The 20,081-nt window shown below is 45.7% G+C and overlaps 1 protein-coding gene across 2 annotated transcripts in view; it reads right to left on the minus strand.

Annotated features, from left to right (window-relative positions):
• Window positions 1–10,391, minus strand: part of RASEF (RAS and EF-hand domain containing) — a 43,527-nt gene extending 33,136 nt beyond the window's left edge. For both annotated transcript variants that reach the window (XM_071581203.1, XM_071581202.1), the window contains exon 1: window positions 9,946–10,391. In XM_071581203.1, the coding sequence (XP_071437304.1) occupies window positions 9,946–10,310 (365 nt within the window). In that variant the 5' untranslated portion in view covers window positions 10,311–10,391. The remainder of the gene's footprint in view (window positions 1–9,945) is intronic.
• Window positions 10,392–20,081: the final 9,690 nt, after the last annotated feature.

Genomic DNA, 20,081 nt, shown 5'->3' on the forward strand with positions numbered 1-20,081 from the left:
AACTGGGTAAGATAAAAGGAGCAGTTCCTTTGGATATTTTTGCTAGCAAACTAAGGGGAGGTTTTTCCCTGGAACTGGGAATACGTTGGGCTGGGAGGTAGAACTGATCTGGCCAGTCAGTTTCTCAGCCTGGTGGGCAAAAGGGTGTTTTGCCTGGGTGAGGGACAGTTTGGTCCCTTGTTGCTTCAGGAAGGGCAAGGCAGAGTGCTCAGGGGTTTCATGTTAGCTGAATGCAGCTGGAAAGGGAGGAGTATCTCTCTGGGATTACATCACTGTCTCAGCCTGAAGTGGTAACATAGCACTTGGAGCAGTGAGCTTGTTTGGTATTCCTGAGGCCAACAGTTCAAATCTGGGTGCTGAAAAGTTTTTTCCCTTGCCTGTCAGCATGGGTTGTATGCAATCCATGGAAGAGGAGACTCTGCTGGAGTCCCCTCCAGCTTTGGTTTTGCAGAAATGGAAGCATCTAACAAGCCCTGAAACATCTTTGAGAAGGCAAGTGTTACAAAAAGAGAAACAGTGGAAAGAGATCAAATATGCAGAGCAGGGAGGCACCGGTGGTTTCCCAAGGTTGCTCTGGTAAGCACAGTCACTGATAAGGCAGCCCTGGAAAGGGGGGGCCAGAAGGAATGCTGCAAGGAGCAGTGTGGGGGGGGGAAGCAGCAGGCTCATTTCCCCCTTCCCCCCACCTCTACCGTTTCCAGCTATGCAAAGACAGAAACAAGCAAGGGAAGAGCAACAGGCACTGTCCTTGCTGGGCAGCCAGCTTGTCCAGTACAGAAGAACAGGGAGACCAAAGCAGTGGATAACACCAGGATTGTAAAGAACAATCTCCTTCCTGCCTTCCCTTTCTCTGTTCATAGCTGTGTGAGAGAGCAATCAGTTCTGTGTTTTAATGAAGCAGTGGTTTGCATCTTGTCTGTTGTTGAAAAAGAGGCTTTGTATCAGCACCTCTGTAGTGAAGAAAGAAAAGCAAAGATAAGCTGGGGCCAGCCTGGTGGAAAGGCTAAGGCAAAGCTGAGTTTCTGGGATGGAGTGGCTGTCCCTGGGCTCAGGGAGCTGGGCTGGGAGAAGCCAAGACAAGCATGGCTGTGGCACAGCTGCTTGAATTCAAGGCTCGTCCTAACCTGGGAGATTAACAAAAGGAATAATCTCAACTTTCTAATTTATTCTTCTTTTAAAGAGCATGAAGGGTCTGTGTCCCCAAAGGGAGGGAGAAAGAGTGTTACTGTTCCCTTGAGAAAGAAAGCACCTTTGCCACCTCCTGAGGAGGCAAAGAGGAAGGTGTTTTCTCTGTGTTCCCCTATTGGAGAGGGAGCAGGGAGAGTTGCCATAGAGATCCCCTGTAAACAAGTGAGTAACCAGAAGCCCAGCAGCTCCTGGGAAAGAGGAAACTCGGAAAATGGGCCGGGACCCCCAGAGCCCCCCAGGAGGTTGTCCCGGCGGATACAGGGATGCACTAAGGCTGCTCCCGGGGACACTGAGACAAGCGCATATGCAGTGCAAGCAGAACCCCCTGGAGAAGCAGAGCTTGGCATAGTGGCTGTCCCAGGACAGCCAGGAGCAGGTTCCAACCAGAGCCATGAAATTGACTTCTGCCAGCATCGCTCCACTTGGAGTGGCGAGCGGAGCCAGCAGAAAGGGGCCAGGCACAGCAGGGTTGGCCTTGGAAATCGGCAGAGCCAGCAGCTGCGAGAGTGGCTGCAAGAGCGGGGTAGCCAGGCACACAGACAGAGCAAGCACGGGGGAGGCAGCACATATATCTCCGGGGCCGAAAGATGAACAGGCAGAGGTTGCTGTCCAAGCAAACGCAGCTTTTCCTTGGGCAGCTAGAGCAGCAAAAAGTCCTGAGGGTACCAGTGGAAAAGAGGTGCTTGTAACTGAGAGGCAACTGCAGCAAGAGCAGGATCAGTCTCGCTCGGCCGTGGGCTGCTCCTCCGTGCTGGGCTCTCCCGCTGCTGAGAGCAGAGCGGGCACTGACTTTGCTGCTCCTTCAGCAGCTGCGGTGGCAGAAAGGAGGGCGAAGGGGGCTTTAGCAGAGATGGCGGGGAAAAGCGGGGAGGGAGAGACAGCACCGTCCCTTCCCCCATTTCTCGCCGCTGCTGTTTGTGACTGTGCAAAGGCAGGGATAGGTGGCGTAGCCAGCTCTGCCCCTGCCCGGCAGCCAGTGTGTGCTGTGCAGAGAGGCAGGGTGGCAAGAGCCGCTTCTGACACCAAGACTGCAAAAAGCACAGGAGCAGAGAGACATGGTCTCCTTCCTGCTTTCCCTTCCCTTGTTCATGGTGGGGAGAGAGAAAAATCAGTGCTAGTTTGTCTTTTGTCTGCAGTTGGAGAGGAGGCTTTGTGTCACCTTTATAATGCAGAGTTAAGAGCAAAGCTGGGCCAAAGTGGGCCCGGAGGGAGGAAGGTATCTTCATCTTTGCCTCCTCCCGGGAAAGCAAAGAAAAGAAGTGGAGCAGGGAATGTTGCTATTGAAACTCCTTGTAAACAAAGCATGAGTAGCTTTTGGAGAAGAAAAGAACTAGAACACTGTCCAGGACCCCCGATCCCGGGCAGTTCCACCCCTAGGACCGTAGAACTAACTCCTGTCAGCGTTGCTCCCCTTGGAGCAGCGAGTGAAGTCGGCAAAGAGCCGGGTGGGCGGCACTGCACGGCAGGGCCAGAGCCGGGGGCAACACCGGCAATGGCTCTGGACGCCACGGTTTCCATGGCAACGAAAACTACTGTGGCCAGCATGGTCAGGGACGGGCCCGTCCCCTTAAGAGCCAGCGTGGCCCCGGACAAAGAGAGCCAGGGAAGCCAATAGCAGATGACAGCATAGGCCCAGGATCAGCACCTACAGCTGAGACCTTGCCCAGACCTACAGCTGGGGGAGCCGTGGGCGGCCCTTTCCTTTCTATCCCTGTCGCTAACAATCCCTACCTGCCTCGGCGAGCAATCAGAGAATTTAAACACCTTGTCCTGGAATTCAGGACTCCCCAGCAAGCAGGCAGGCAGCCTGATCACCTCGACTGCCTTGTCCAAGTGTGCAAAATTTCTAACTGCAGGAAAAGGGGGGTGAGTTCCTCTACCCCCGAGAGCATTTCCAGCATTTTCCCTCTACCCCTGCCACCAAAAGGGGGGAGCAAAAAGGGTGATAGTGTTACTATGTTACAAGCTGCCTGAACAGACACCCTTCCTTCCAACTTAGATTAATGTAAAAACACCAACTTAAGTTTAAGACCTCTACACCAAGATACACCAAGACAGACTGGCAAAGCGAGACCAAAAACCTTTTGTGTTAGTCTCTGTGCTCTGAGTTTGCCCTAAGCTACTCGAGCTTGTAGCATGTCTGTCTCAGCATAGCTCTGAGGCTGCTGAGAACTAGGACCAGTGTCATACTGGTGCAAAAAGCAATCAATAGTTGCCACCTATGTATTTTTGCCTTTAATGTGAACTAACCATCTGCTATTAGAATATGATTATTTGCAGACAATCAAAGGAGTCTGTCACCACCAGACCTGAAGGACATGCCTCTCAAGAATGCAGCTGGGAGTAAAGTTGATGAAAACATTGTTGTGCAAGCATTGGGTAGAATGACCATATCTTCTCTTTAAATTGCTGCATGAAAAAATTTCTCTAAATCTAGTTTAAAAATTCTACAAAAAGTTGTGTGATTGTAACTTCAAATTTGTTTATTGTAAGCTTGTCTCTAACATCTTATCATCTAGTGTCTGTTACAGTGTGTGAAGCACTGAGCCTCCCAGAAGAAAAGCAAAACAAGTTCTGTGTGTCCTGTGTTACAAAACAAAAAAGTAACTGAGTTACAACACTGCAGCTGAAGCATTAAAAAATCTGATTTAGTGGACTCATGAACATTGAGTTACATCTAAGCCTGCCATCTTTGAAACTAACTGGTAACATCATAGCTGAATAGCTTGTTAAAGACATTTAAGTGATGTTTGTACCCTATTTTGGCCTAATTAAGTGAACTTCAGTCAGGTCCTGAGAACTTTTTATGTTCTTATGTCTCTTGGATTTCTTTCACCAAAATGATCTTTTAGAGATCCACATTATGGCTCACAATATGTGAAGATGCCATTGTTATTTAACATGCTAACATATACAATTTAGCAGTGAAAATGCTTTTATACACGAAGGCAAGGAGCTCCTGTACAGCTACTCCGCAAGGTGGAGGGGACTGACTGTAGTCAGGGCAGGCTGTGGCAGGATGGTCTGACCTCAATGGAGCCTGAAATATACTCAGAGGATGCAAGCACTCTGTGAGGAGCAATTACTAGTGCCAAGATGATATTTGGTGTTGCAGAAACTCCAGACACACCTTGCCTGTAGTAAGCTCCTGATAGGTCTGTGAATTTGTGGCTAGCAGTCAACCCCTTCATGTTATAAAAGCTGAATCTGCTTTTTGTATTGTCAAAATGCGAGAATTCTAAAATTCGAGATTCCTTTGAAAATTGCCTGGGATTTGCAAAATTGCACACTCCTAAAACTCAAAGAGGCAAAATTTGTTAAGCAACACGAGAGATGTAAGACACATTATGTATCTAAGCTTTGCCTATAGCTAAGGCAGAAAAACAACCGTTTCATTGATTCCTCATATTCACATAAGAAAAATTTGGTTTGCAAAATTATTAAATGGTCTAGATTTCCTTTTACTTTGCAGAAACTCCAGAAGCCCATGAAATTGGACATTCCTGTTCCAGACTGAGAACTGTTGAAAGGTGGGACACTGACATCTGCTTGTTGACTAGGAAGGGTCATCTCAAGTACTGTCAACTAACTACACCATAGTCAAAGGGCAGAACTGTACCTCTGTGATTCACATCCCAGGACCACTTAGAAGATCAACAACTTGATGTCATCCTAACCAACAAAACAGATTTCTTTCTTTGCATAGCAGGTTTCCTAGACTTACTCCAGGACAGAAGTCCTCTGCCCCTTGAACAAGGGCAACAGAGACTATTACTCTTTTAAATTACTTTTTGTATGTATTGTTTGCATTGCTACTAACCATGAATTAGGTTAGAAACCAAAATTTGTAATTGCATTTGGCTTTAGCCAAAACACCAAAAGGATTGCTAAATTTGCTTATGAACTTAGCTGAAATTTGAAATCAAAACTTGCATGTGACCCTAGTCACATATCCAAAATCCTTCAAAAACTGACTGCTGTATTTGTAGATTTTTAGAGGGTTAATATTTCTAACAGTTTAAGTTTAATGCCTTTCTATCACTACCCCTGTCCCAGAACAGGGAGCTCAAATTCCTTTAGTTAATTAATCTTGTTTAGACTCCTTTCCAAAGTAGAGCTGAAGGACATCAGAAGGCCTACAGAATGAAACATAAACACAGGTCAGAGTGACCCAGAAGTCAGAACTGGATGAACTCCAAGGGACCTTTGTGTGCCCGAGGAAGAGGAGCTGATGAAGACAGAGGGTCTTGACGACCCCAGACCAAATTCCAGGGGTTGGACCAGGGGTTGGACCAGGGGTTGGACCAGGGGTTGGACCAGGGGTGGACTGACAAATGTGTAAAGCAATGATTGGAGGGATCTTATTATAAAAGCCATGGAAACAAGAACTGGGACACATGCATGTCATCCTGTATTCCTGTGGGCCATAGGCCCTGTGTTATTAAAGGACCTTTACTTTTTATCTTACCCTACACTAACGTGGCTCGGAGTTCTGCTTTGAGGGGGTCACTCACGGCATCACTGACAAGAGTAAAGACTTTGTTCTATATTCACTGTGGCAAAAATCCATCCTGGCTCATGACAGCAAGAGCATGACAGATTTTGGATGGTTTTTTTTACGCAGCCCACCTACTCTTCTTTGCTATAGTACAGTAGTATAGCCCATGAGTATCACCTGTCGTCAAAGTTTAAGCAGATCGAGTTAAGAACAGCATACTTTTCTCACTTTATCATGTTCCCCAGATACACATTTTATATACAGCTCCAAATGACACGACTTGGGGCACACTGTTATCATAATCACATTAGGAGATGTTGGACTTGTACGATGCATAAAATCTCAGACTGGCTGCACTGAATCAGAGCCTGACGAACAGTCAGCTTTGCCAAAAGTACAAGGCATACAAATAAAACAGACCACAAGACTAAAAAGTAAAACAATGAAGTATGAGGACTCGAAGAGGTAGAAGAATTTAACCCAAAATAGGGATAAAAACTTTCTGCTCCAGATTTATCCTCCCGCTCAAATTAATTTAGTTCATTTTCCAATAAGATTACCCAATTAGTCAAATGTCACATAAAAATTGCTTCGTATGGCTTTGTTGACTGTCTCAAGTCCTTGCTCTTTCTCATCGAAGGTCTCTGACATAAAAATTTAAAAATCTGTTTTCCAGGAAGGTTTTTGCTTGTAATTTATAGACAGAAATAAGCATCATAACATTCATTGTTACAGGTCTTCTCTTGAACTGCTAGTGGATGTTGGATAATGTTTTGCTCAAGCTGAAGAATGGAAAAGGATAGCCACTAGGAGACTTTCCCACATGCTTAAAGGAGCACATGCCTGCTAGGAATGTGGAGGGAAACTTTCAATTTTACTGCTGAAATTCAAACAGATCTGAGATTGGCCACAAAAAAGACTACAACACCCAGTAACAGTCAAGGGCTAAACCCTTCAGTATGGGCACTGCACTGGAGCACTCTCTGCCTGGGGCACCATAGAGGTAAGTTTCTTAACTTTTTTTGTCTAGTCCTGTACCATGGCAAATACTTCTTAAGAGGAATAAACTAATGAACTGTGGTTGAGTTCTCAATAAAACAGATCTCCAGATGCCAATTCACTACATATACACATAAGCCAAAGGCATTGCATTCTTTTATGTTTATTTACTCATTACTCCAGATTAAATGTAACAGTAGAGAAGGTTAGCTGCATCTTTAAGAAGGGCGGAGGGTGGAGGAGAGAGGGGTGGCAGGAAGGAGTGAGGAAACAAAACCAACCCATTAGGTCATCAGTTTGGAAAGGCCTTCCACTTTTTCTGTCTTGGTGGCACAATAGCCCACCAAGCACAGGTAAAGACTAAGGCAAACAATAGTCTGACTCACAGTAAACACCTTACCAAAAAATCCAACTGAATTTAGTCCAAACAATCTGTTCAGATGGGGAAGGAAGGCACAAGGCTGAAAAGGAACTCTTCAACATTACTCTTCTTGTTTAACTGCAACTAATACAACCACCACAGCTTCAGCACAGACAACATTGTAAAGCATAATCTAAGAGAACTGTGCAACTGATACACCAAACTGCAGAGCGGTATGATCCATCCCATAATAAAACTACTTTTTGAAAAAGTAATTCAATTCAAAATATACTTATGGTAATATATGCTTATTTTAGTACCTGGCACACGGCAGTAAGTACCTGGCAGTAAATAATGGTACACCAAATGTCTGCTACTACACTGAAGACTGGGTAAGGATACCAATCTGTTACTGAGTTTCACACCTCACTATAGAGACATATTTATGGCTTTTGAAAGTTCAGTCACAAAAACTAAGGCTGAACCAGCTCCTGAAACAGAGACAGAACCTTGCATATCACTGAAAAATTTCCCTTTGATTTCCATGGGTGTTCAATCAAGTTGAGTGCCACAGATGTTTACTGTGGGATTTTCTCCTTACTTCAGCCCTGGTTTTATCTTACTGTTTCCCACCTACAATACCTTGTTTCTCTCTATACAACTCCCAAGATCATCAGAGCACATGTGCCAATGGCTTGCTAGTCTAGGGCCAGAAAGCAGAGCATTTTGAGGAACTGAACCCCAAAATGATCAAGATAAAAACCACACATGATTGAGATAAAAAAATGTGGGTACAGATAACTGCACTCATCTGGGTTTGAGGAGTTTTTTCTTTGTAATTACTTTTCTCACATTTTTCAACACCAATGTTACAACAAACATACAAAGAGCAATAAAACCTAAAGTATGGACACCAACTGCCTCATAGTATTGAAGATGCAGGTGTGTTCTGAGCCAGGTCTACTTTGCAAAGTACTGCCTTTCCTTAAAAAATGTGACAAACACCTAAAATATATTAAGTAATTTAAATAAAAAGATAAATAAATTTCTGGAAGTCCAGCTTGCGCTTCACATGATTTTGTTATAATCTGTTGCTTAAAACTCTTCAAACAATTTCAGTATATTCATTCCTCACATAAGTGGTCCTAACAATTTTAGTGGGGGTACTCACATGAAAAAAAAACCTAGCACATATGTGTCAACAAAAAAGATGTGGGCTACAAATGGAAAAAAAAACCCCAGAGTTGCTTTTTGCACTTCAGGACAAGAAAGAGAAATAACAAGAAAACAAGAAGTACACTTTCTTCAGCTGATGTTGGCACACACCTAATTAACACAGCCAGCTACGAAGGATGTTCAAAGTTATTTATAAAGCCAAACAGAAAGAGGAAACATTTACATCAAATTAGTGCCAACTTGATAGTATTTAACTATCAAAATTTAGTTGTTTGCAGTTTTCTTGTAAAAGAATAATAACATAAATTACATTTAATAAGTCATGATGAATGTAGCAAAACTACAGGATGTATCTGCACAGTGGAGCCAATGAAAGCTATTCCTTTTCCCTCCTACCATCCTTTTAAACAACTAGCTAGACTATTCCTAAACTGATGCTACAAGCACAGTAACCAAGATACTGATATAAGCTATTATCAAAAGGAAATAGATGCTTTCACAAGTTACTTGTTCATGAGTCAGATTGTTTTTCACCTCCTACTGAGTTTCTGGGTTTAGGTTAAATTATTAACTGTTTCTGCCAACTTTTAATCTGTCTTTTGTTTTTGTTCTCTTTCTGTAGAAAGCAAGTGTATAGCAAGGAGGGCATTATCAACAAGTTAAGAAAGACCTGTATGAAGTTACTGATCTGTTTGAAATGGGTTGGTCCAATAAAACAAACTAGTGTTATCCAAAAAGAAAAGAAGAATTGACTCCAGTTCTGCACATGAGTAGCAGGTTCTGTAACTCAAAATGCCTCTGAAGAAACTATTCATCTCATAATCCAAATGTATTTTTAAATGTGGCTAGAAACAAACCATTAGGATAGGTCAGAATTTAAGGAGCAATATCTAGATATAGATATATTCATTTACATGGTTTTTTTAACTCTCTCTTGAATAGATGCCAAGTCCTTAAACTCAAGATTACTTGTCTTCCATCATAAATTACAATTTTAAAGTGAAGCAGAATCCCTCTGTACTTTTCATGGCCAACGTTTTCATACTAATCTTGAGCAGCTCAAGTTTCAGATACATTACTGCAAGTCACCAAAATGTGCCTCTGTAGATTGGAATCCACCTGGTAGTGACAGACCCGTGGTAACTGGGTTTAATCTGAAACCAAGCTACCATCAGTTGTCTTCATTTCATTGACAATGAGGGCAAAGGCTCTCACGAACTTCAGTGATCTCCTCAGACCAAGAGCCTTATCAACACCGTTAACCTCGAGGCAAAGATGTTTCGCCTTTAACGCGAAAAAGCTGAAAAGGATGGAAGAAAGGTGCCTGGGGTTAGTCGGAGAATAGCGCGGGAGAAAGTCCTGCAAAGGCGGCAGAACTTTGCATCCCGTACGTTCCACAGGCCTGAGTTTCCCACGTGGATCGCTGGCAGAGCAGTGGAGAGCAAGCAAGTGAGCGGATGCATACTGGAAAAACAGCGCTGGAAACCACCCAAGCCGGGAAGCAGATGTGAGGAGGGCTCTATACACCTGCAGGCGCAGGGGAACAGGGGTCAGGCTGCACGGCCATCCCCCAGCTGGGATTGCATCAGCACCGGCGGCACTCTCCGCCAGCAGGGCCGTTCCTGCCCCGTGGGGCCTCTATGCCGCGCCGGGCTCAGCCCCGCGGACCTGCTCCCGCCGTCGGGCTTGGGCGTGGAACGGAGCGGGCGGGCCCGGACCTTACCTGGGGATGTACCTCGCCTCGTCCCCGAGTCGCACCTCGAAGTCCTTCCAGGGTTGGTCTAGCCCTGCGGCGACCCACGCCGCCGCCTCCTCCCCCTCGCCCTCCTCGCCTCCCGGCTCGCCGCCGCCGGGCTGCCGCCGCGTGGCGCCGCGGAAGCCACGGGCGAACTCCGGGAAGGTGATGGCTCCATCGCGGTCGCTGTCGAGGCGCTGGAAGATGGCCTCAGCCTCGGCCGGCCGCACCCGCAGGTCGGCGCAGAGCGCCGCGAAGTCCTCCCGCTCGATGCGGCCCGACCCGCTGGCGTCGCACGCCGCGAACAGGGATCGCAAGCGGGACAGCTCGTCCCCCGACGCCTCGGGATCCATCGGCCTGCGCCGGAGGCGCGGATTCTCTGACCGCGGCCGGGACGGGACAGGTCGGAGCAGGCGGCTGCGGCCAGACCTGAGGTTCAGCGGGGCGGGACGGGTCCTGCTCCTCCCCGGTGCCCCGCGGCGCCGGGCGCGGCCGGGAGGCGGGACGCAGGTGGCGGCTCTGGGCCGGCACAGGTGCGTGGCAGCTCCGGGGCGGTCCGCGGCACCCTGGCCGGGCTGCGTGCGGCCCCGCGGACAGACCAGGGTGGTCCCGACACGGCGGCCGGGAGGTGCCGGTCCCGCTTCCTACGGAGGTCCTAGAGCAGGGTGTTCCTCCCTGGTGCGCAACCTGTTGCTAACAGCACAGGTAACTGTTTACAGCACCGCATGCTGAAACATACGTCTCATCCCCCCCTGCAGCATTCAAATGTGGGTCCTGATATTCTGAGGTCACTGTTAAATCTCGCTTCCGTTTTCCCGCAGAATAAAAATTCTCTTCATGTTCACAGAAGATCAAGAACACAGAATAACACAAAGTTTCAAAAGGTAAATTCTTGTTGAGCACGAGTAGTCTTGGAGTTATACATTGCAGGTGTGTGCTCACTCATATCCCATCACTAGCAGTTTAGAAATGTGCATTGTTAAAACACCAGCTTAAACTGAACATGCAAAAGCTGCATTCAAATCAATAAACCAAGGGACCCAGATTTTTAGTGCTGTTTGAAGAACTAGCATGTCTCTCTTATTGAAGTCAAACTCTAAACTTAGATTCCATTTGAAGCAGCTAAATTTTAATAGATCTTTTCAAGTTATTATTTTTCTACATTTATTCTTGTTAATGTCAAATTGTGTATACCAAAGTTGTGATGAACAGGATACAAATCCAACTGTGGAAATATCATTTCCTTATTTACCAAAATAGAGCCAAGGCTAAATACATGATCCAACAAAGCACAGATAGACCAGACTTCTTAGAATAATCACATACTCTGAATAGAAACTATAAAGTACTCTTCTGCCTAAGAGATGTGGAATGACCTCAAAGGAAATTACTAATTTTTTACAGATTTTGATTAATTTCTTGTCAAGTTTAAACAGACATATAACAATCTACTTCTAGACAATATAAAGGTTTATGGAATGTTCCCTGCATTTTAGGAAAATACAGTTACTAAGTAATTTGGAATATAAGTTTTAGCTTACAAATATCAGATAATTGAAGGACTTAAATTTATGATTTTATACATTTTTGTCATTATATTTCCACCACACAATTGCAGGACTACTAAGAGTAGCAAGTGGTATCATCATGAGTTTCCAAGTGTTTTAGTAAAGCAAAATTAGTCAAAAACATTTGTCCCATTCCATGGTCTCTCATCAGCTCATCAATTTTTTGTACCCAAAAAGTGTCATCAAACCCATATGGGGTTAATGAAGGGTTATTCAGCCATTGAAAGAGACAAATTTGTCTTGCTTATGCAACCCAGCTCTCTGTTCATTGGAATGGGGACATTTGGTTTTCAAGAGGACAAGTTCATGAATTGAACTGCAACAGCCGCATCCATGGCTGAATGTGTCTGATTAGAGACAGGGAGTTCCCACTTCAGTCAAAGTGCTTACCTTCTTGTTTGCTTTTGTGGCTGCAGGTTGATGAGTTGACATTTCTCAGTCATCATCATCATGGCTAGACTTCATGAACAAAGATCTGGGAATGGCACTACCCATGCTTGCTGCCATCGTGCTGGTGGCTAAAAAGGCCAGTGCGGCATAGGCAAATCCGATCACAAAAGGCACAGTGGAAAGTCTCCTTAGGTGATATTCGCGAGGCACAGTTCTTTCTACATTGCTTTGCTCCTCAAGGCTGATTCTGTGTGCATTCCCAAAGGAAGCAGCAGCATCATGAATGGTGTGTCTCCATGAATCCCAATTGAAGGCCAGAGTGGACCATTGATGGCAGTCAATATGGCCAAGGCTGAGGTGTTGTTTCAGGGAGTCCTTGTATCTCCTCTTTGGGGCTCCTCTCTTGCGGCAGCCGGTGGTGAGTTCACCATAGAGCACAATCTTTGGAAGGCGGTGATCCTCCATCCTGGAGACATGCCCTGCCCAACACTGCTGTGTTCTCGTCAGCATGGCCTTGATACTGGTGACCCTGCCTGTTCAAGAACAGACACATTGGTCATGTAATCAGACCAGTGGATGTTTAGGATTGAACGGAGGCAGCACTGATGGAAGCGTTTGAGAAGCTGCAGGTGGTAGGAGTAGATAATCCATAACTGAGACCCAAATAGAAGAGCAGACTGTACAATTTATGCATTCGCATATGTAACTCTTGTGATAATGCCTGCCTTGGGCTGCTAAGTAGAGGACATAGACTTTGAATGTGTAGTTCCTGTTGCTTTCCTTTCCTTCTTCCTTTCCTTTTTCCTTTCCTTTCCTTTTTTTTTCCTACATAACACTGTTTTTAGTTATGACTTAGGATTTGACTATCTTACTGCAAATGTCTGACTTTTTTGTTTTAATTGAAAGCTTTATGGTTTTACCTATATGATACAAAATAAATAGTAAGTAACATTGAAAACAAATAGAAATCTTCACATTAACATTCCATTTTGAATCAAACCATATGAAAGTCTTGCAATGTTTGCCAATGAAGTGACTACAATTTTTATGGTTTAATGTGCAGGTAGTCCCTTGCATATTCAGTTGATTTCATCGTCTTTGTCATCTCCTTTATTTCCACTCTTGGGAAAGTTTGGTTACACAAATCTCAGGCACTGGCATGAAGTACATTTAGCACTGCCACTTCATTTGTATATTCTGATAAACAGATGATGCCTGCAGTGTTGCACAATACCACACAACCACTGTTTGCTTGGCAGGCCCTGGTTTACTTGAATAGTCCTGACACAACAGTAGGGAGATAACAAATAAAAGATGGTTTATTTGATGAGATATAAGAATGAGTGGTAAGACCTAGATTCCTAGTAGGCAATGACAAAATAGTGCTTTGTTCTGAAATCATGTGCCTTTCCTTAGAAGAATCTGTTCAGTCAAATCCAGCTCTAAATTAAATAAATGTGCAAATGTGAAGCACTGTTTCTGTGGCATAATTTTAAATTCAGTTTTAAATTCATAGGAGATGTTTAAAATTCATGCATAAGATACTGAAGCTACAGATAGAGATATACCCCGCATGCAATTTTCAGTCTATCATCTGTTTTACTTCACTGTAGCATGAAACACACAAGGTCGCCCAAATACCTGTTTGGCTGCAGAGGCAGAAGGGAAATTAAATTATGCTTAGGAACTTCAGAGAGGCAGAAGGCAACACATGCACAAGAAAAGATTCATTGTACCTCTACTCAAGTGTCCTATTGTACTGAGTGGGAAAAGGTGGATTTGACACTTACAGAGACAAAGGTTAAATGGAGCAGATTAGAAGAGACAAGCAAACCACACAAGGAGGTGTGGCAGCACATGATGTCCCTGGAAGCAAAAGAGCACAGGAGCAGAGCTGACCGGTGAGATTAGCTACTGAACCTTTACCTCCTATTTAAATATATGTGATCTCTGAAAGTAACTATGCAAAATTGTGCAGAAGCCCTGAAAGGCTGGAGTGCTGTGCTCCAGGCAGATCACATGCCTGATATGGCAGCCCTCTTTCCATCTCCTACATATATATATATTGTTTCAGGAATCCTACGTCCATACTAAAGAAAGATTTTTAACTTATACATCAAGCATTTATAAGGTAGGAATTTGGACATAAAGTGGAAGAACTACTCACTAATTTTTTTCTCATTCATCTTTATTGCATGTGGCCTTGGGCATTATTTACAATGTCATGCATAGAATCATAGAATTGATTGGGTTGGAAAAGACCTCCAAGATCATCAAGCCCAACCCTTGGTCCTACTCCAGTCCATTTACTAGATCATGGCACTCAGTGCCACGTCCAATCTCAGTTTAAAAACCTCCAGGGATGGTGAATCCACCACCTCTCTGGGCAGCCCATTCCAATGCCTGATTACTGTCTCTGGAAAGAATTTTTTTCCGATATCCAACTTAAATTTCTCTTGGTAGAGCTTGATCCCGTGCCCCCTTGTCCTATTGCTGAGTGCCTGGGAGAAGAGACCAACCCCCACCTGGCTAGAACTTCCCTTCAGGTAGTTCTAGACAGTGATGAGGTCACCTCTGAGCCTCCTCTTCTCCAGGCTAAACAACCCCAGCTCCCTCAGCCTCTCCCCATAGGACTTGTGCTCCAGTCCCTTCACCAGCCTTGTTGCTCTTCTCTGGACCTGCTCCAGCACCTCAATCTCTTTCCTAAACTGAGGGACCCAGAACCGAACACAATACTCAAGGTGTGGCCTCACCAACGCAGAGTACAGGGGAAGGATCACTGCCCTGGTCCTGCTGGCCACGCTATTTTTGATACAGGCCAGGATCCCATTGGCCTTCTTGGCCACCTGGGCACACTGTTGGCTCATGTTGAGCTTCCTGTCAATTAATACCCTCAGGTCCCTTTCTGCCTGGCTGCTCTCCAGCCCCTCTGTGCCCAGCCTGTAGCGCTGCAGGGGGTTGTTGTGGCCAAAGTGCAGGACCCGGCACTTGGCCTTATTGAACTTCATCCCATTGGAATCAGCTCATCTCTCAAGTCTATCGAGATCCCTCTGCAGAGCCCGCCTGCCTTCCAGCAGATCGACACTCCCTCCCAACTTGGTGTCATCAGCAAATTTGACGATGATGGACTCAATCCCCTCATCTAAATCATCAATAAACGTGTTAAGCAGGACTGGACCCAACACTGACTCCTGGGGAACAGAACTAGAGACCGGCCGCCAGCTGGACACAGCTCCGTTCAACAGCACTCTCTGGACCCAACCCTCCAGCCAGCTCCTAACCCAGGAGAGGGTACACTTGTCCAAGCCATGGGTTACCAGCTTTTCCAGGAGTATATTATGGGAGACAGTGTCAAAGGCCTTGCTGAAGTCCAGATTGACCACATCCACAGCCTTCCCCTCAACCACCAAGTGGGTCACCTGATCATAAAAAGAGATCATGTGGGTCAGACAGGACCTGCCCCTCCTAAACCCATGTTGGCTGGTTCTAATCCCTTGTCCATCCTGAAGGTGCTGTGTGCTTGCACTCAGGATGAACTGCTCCATAACCCTGCCAGGCACGGAGGTCAGGCTGACAGGCCTGGAGTTGCCAGGGTCCTGCTTGCAGCCCTTTTTGTGGATTGGGGTGACATTCGCCAATTTCCAATCATCTGGGACCTCCCCAGAGAGCCAGGACTGTTGGAAGATGATGGAGAGTGGCTTGGCAAGCTCTTCTGCCAGCTCCCTCATCACCCTGGGATGGATCCCATCTAGTCCCATAGACTTGTTAGGATCCAGATGGCTCAGTAAGTGACTATTTCCTCCTGGAATACAGGAGGGGTATTCAGCTCCCTCTCCCTGTCTGCCAGCTCCAGAGGCCAGTTGTCTTGAGGGCCACCTGTCCTACTGGTAAAAACTGAGGCAAAGTAGGTGTTAAGTACCTCAGCCTTCTCCTCATGTTTGTTAACTATATTTCCCTCCAAGTCCAACAGAGAATGGAGGTTTTCCTTGCCCCTCCTTTTGTTATTAATGTATTTATAGAAGGACTAACAGAATTGGCCAAATTGACTTCAAATTGCACTTTTCTTTCCCTGATTTTTTTTCCTGCATGACCTAGCTCTCTTTGTAAATTCTTCATAAGTAGCCAGCCCTTTTTTCCACAGTCTGTAAACTTTCTTTCTATCCCTGATCTCCCTATTTAACCAAGCTGGCCATCTTCCCCTCTGGCTGGCCTTTCAGCACATTGGTATAGCCTGTGCATACTATTCAGACCTTACACTGAAGACAGAATATATCTTTTATATAATACCTGCATATATGAGCTAAACTTCCCAACCTTAGAGGTGGTTCAGAAATTGTTTGGATCCCTCTGTGGTTGCAATGACTTTTTTATTAATATTTTTCTGCTTTATATTTGGACAGTTTAAGCAATTTAGCATAAAGTATGTGATTTACTTGGAAAGTAAAACAGAAGTAAAAAGAATCAATTAGTAATATAGAAACATCTCAGTGAAAACAGTTATTATAGAGAGGCATCATGCTAGACACGAGACCATGAAAACTAATTAATTAAAACTGCTCCAATTTCTGCCCCCACCAACAGAAACTGTACTACCTCTGCAAGCCACTTTTTGTCTCAAAGCATCACAATCCTACTGTAGTACTCCATCTCTTCATTTTGTACCTGTGCCAGTGGCCTAGTTCAACAAGCTGGGACTAGTTTATCACTGTGTGGGTGGGACCAAAGCTGTGTATTCTAAACCCTCCATGCCATTTGTCATGAACTGTTAGCAATGGACCATTTGCAGCAGCTGCCCAGAGCACACCTGACCCCTCAGTATGCAACCTCCGTGGTAAAGAAGCCTGTGAGACAGGAGCTGTGATAACTCCCCTCTGGGGAGTCCTAAGCACCTCCACGCCCAGTCTGAGAGGGTGTATCTGCTAATGGGACATCAGGATTCCAAAAATACCCCATGACTCACAGAGTTACATCACCCATTGTGGAACTCCCTGCTCTGGGGAAGATACTGGGCCTTCCCACCTGCATATGAGAGTATATAACCTTGGGGTTTTGGGACTTCTGGGACCACTTGTTGGAACCAGAGGAGAACCAGAACCTCGACAGGACTGTGACCACCACTCTCAACCAGACTCCGACCATCATCTGCACCAACAGGTTTTTTTCCTTCCTTTTACTTTGGACTCAAGGGAACCATGTGGGGTCTCAGACCAGGGTCTAAGGAACACCATTGTGTTTGTGCCCCAGGGTGTTGGGTTACACTTCTGGTTTTTGTGGGGCAGAACGAATTTCTTTTTGTATAATTGTATTCATTGTAATATTTTTATTAAATTGTAATTCTGACTTACAATCTCTTTTGTGTTGGCTTCACTTCTCCTGCTGGTTTACCTTTAAACCAGCACAACCTGTTCATGACCTCTTCATCTCCCTTCCATCAGACAGGGATGCACAGTGTGTGCAGGCAGGCGAAAGGCAAGGTGAGAGGGTGATGTACACAGTGGAGCAGCTCTAGGAGGTCTCCAGCAGATGGACCATGGTAGTGGTTCTTCCTGCCCACTGCTTCCTTTCTCTGCTTGTCTCTTACTATGTGTTCATTTGCACTTTTTATTACTTTGGTGGCATTTTCTTTGCTTTGATGCATCAAACTATGCTTTGAAGGCTTTAAACCAGTTGTTCAGTTGTATCCAGGCACTCATTTTATGTGAAGTACATAGGATAGGTGCACAGTCTGGGCAGATTATAGAACATCACTACGTACTCTCATTCCCTGTTGCATAAATGTCAGTACTGCTGATTATGATTCACCCTTATTCTCCTCAATTAAAAACTAAGGGTGATGTATTTGGTGATGCCGAAAGGGTTTTTGTTCTGATTTTCACATTTTGTAGATTTTAGGAACACAGTAGTTGTAGATTTTTAGAGGGTTAATATTTCTAACAGTTTGAGTTTAATGCCTTTCTATCACTACCCCTGTCCCAGAACAGGGAGCTCAAATTCCTTTAGTTAATTAATCTTGTTTAGACTCCTTTCCAAGGTAAAGAGCTGAAGGATATCAGAAGGCCTACAGAATGAAACATAAACATAAGTCAGAGTGACCCAAAAGCCAGAATTAGATGAACTCCAAGAGACCTTTGTGTGCCTGAGGAAGAAGAGCTGATGAAGACAGAGGGTCCTGATGACCCCAGACCCAATTCCAGGGGGTTGGACCAGGGGTGGGACTGGGGCTGAACTGAGAAATGTGTAAAGCAATGATTGGAGAAATCTTATTATAAAAGCCATGGAAACAAGAACTGAGACACATGCCTGTCATCCTGTATTCCTGTGGGTTGTAGGCCCTGTGTTATTAAAGGACCTTTACTTTTTATCTTACCCTACACTAACGTGGCTCGAAGTCCTGTTTTTGGGGGGAAGGGTCATTCACGGCAACAGTTTGGCGAGCGAAAGGTGGAATCAGAGAATCCAGCACCCTGGAACCACGAGGGACTCCAGAGCAAGAAGTTTCATCCTGCGGGAATTCTCTACTGCCGGCACATTTTGGAGGATTCCTTCAGTGACCTTTGAAACTCCTAACAACTGGGTGAGATAAAAGGAGCAGTTCCTTTGGGTATTTTTGCTAGCAAACTAAGGGAAAGTTTTTCCCTGGAACTGGGAATACGTTGGGCTGGGAGGTATAGCTGATCTGGCCAGTCAGTTTCTCAGCCTGGTGGGCAAAAGGGTGTTTTGCCTGGGTGAGGGACGGTTTGGTCCCTTGTTGCTTCGGGAAGGGCAAAGCAGAGTGCTCAGGGGTTTCATGTTAGCTGAATGCAGCTGGAAAGGAGAGGAATATCTCTCTGGGATTGCATCACTCTGTCTTAGCCTGAAGCGGTAACATAGCACTTGGAGGAGTGAGCTTGCTTGGTATTCCTGAGGCCAGCAGTTCAAATCTGGGTGCTGAAAAGTTTTTTCCCTTGCCTGTAACTTGTCAGCATGGGTTGTATGCAATCCATGGAAGAGGAGACTCCAGTGGAGTCCCCTCTAGCTTTGGTTTTGCAGAAATGGAAGCATCTAACGAGCCCTGAAACATCTTTGAGAAGGCAAGTGTTACGAAAAGAGAAACGGTGGGAAGAGATCAAATATACAGAGCAGGGAGGCACTGGTAGCTTTCCCGAAGTTGCTCTGGCAAGCACAGTCACAGATAAGGCAGCCCTGGAAAGGGTGGCCAAAAGGAATGTTGCAGAGAGCAGCGTGGGGCGGGAAGCAGCAGGCTGATTTCCCTCTTCCCATCAGTCGGCCCGAGCTGTACAAAGGGAGGCAGCACCCTCCCTTCCCCCTTTCTCCACCTCTGGCGTTTCCAGCTATGCAGAGGCAGAAACAAGCAAGGGAAGAGCAGCAGGCACTGCCCTTGCTGGGCAGCCAGCTTGTCCGGTACAGAAGAACAGGGAGACCAAAGCAGTGGATAACACCAGGATTGTAGAGAACAATCTCCTTCCTGCCTTCCCTTCCCCTGTTCATAGCTGTGTGAGAGAGCAGTCAGTTTCGTGTTTTAATGAAGCAGTGGTTTGCATCTTGTCTGTTGTTGAAAAAGAGGATTTATATCAGCACCTCTGTAGTGAAGAAAGAAAAGCAAAGATAAGCTGGAGCCAGCCTGGTGAAAAGGCTAAGGCAAAGCTGAGTTTGTGGGATGGAGCGGCTGTCTCTGAGCTCAGGGAGCTGGGCTGGGAGAAGCCAAGACAAGCGTGGCTGTGGCACAGCTGCATAGATTCAAGGCTAGTCTTAGCCTGGGAGATTAACAAAAACAATAATCTCAACTTTCTAACTTACTTTTCTTTTAAAGACCATGAAAAGTCTGTGCTCCCAAAGGGAGAAAGAGGGAATGTTTCCGTTCCCTTGAGAAAGAAAGTACCTTTGCCACCTCCTGAGGAGGCAAAGAGGAAGGTGTTTTCTCTGCGTTCCCCTATCGGAGAGGGAGCAGGGAAAGTTGCCATAGAGACCTCCTGTAAACAAATGAGTAACCAGAAGCCCAGCAGCTTTTGGGAAGGAGAAAACTCCGGAAACGGGCCGGGACCCCCAGAGACCCCCAGGAGGCTGTCCCGGCGGATACAGGGATGCACTGAAGTTGTTCCGCGGGTGCGGGGATACACTGAGGCTGCTCCCGGTGACACCGAGACAAGCGCATATGCAGCGCAAGCA

Source organism: Pithys albifrons, chromosome Z (genome assembly GCF_047495875.1).
Source record: "Pithys albifrons albifrons isolate INPA30051 chromosome Z, PitAlb_v1, whole genome shotgun sequence".
NCBI classification, from domain to species: domain Eukaryota; kingdom Metazoa; phylum Chordata; class Aves; order Passeriformes; family Thamnophilidae; genus Pithys; species Pithys albifrons.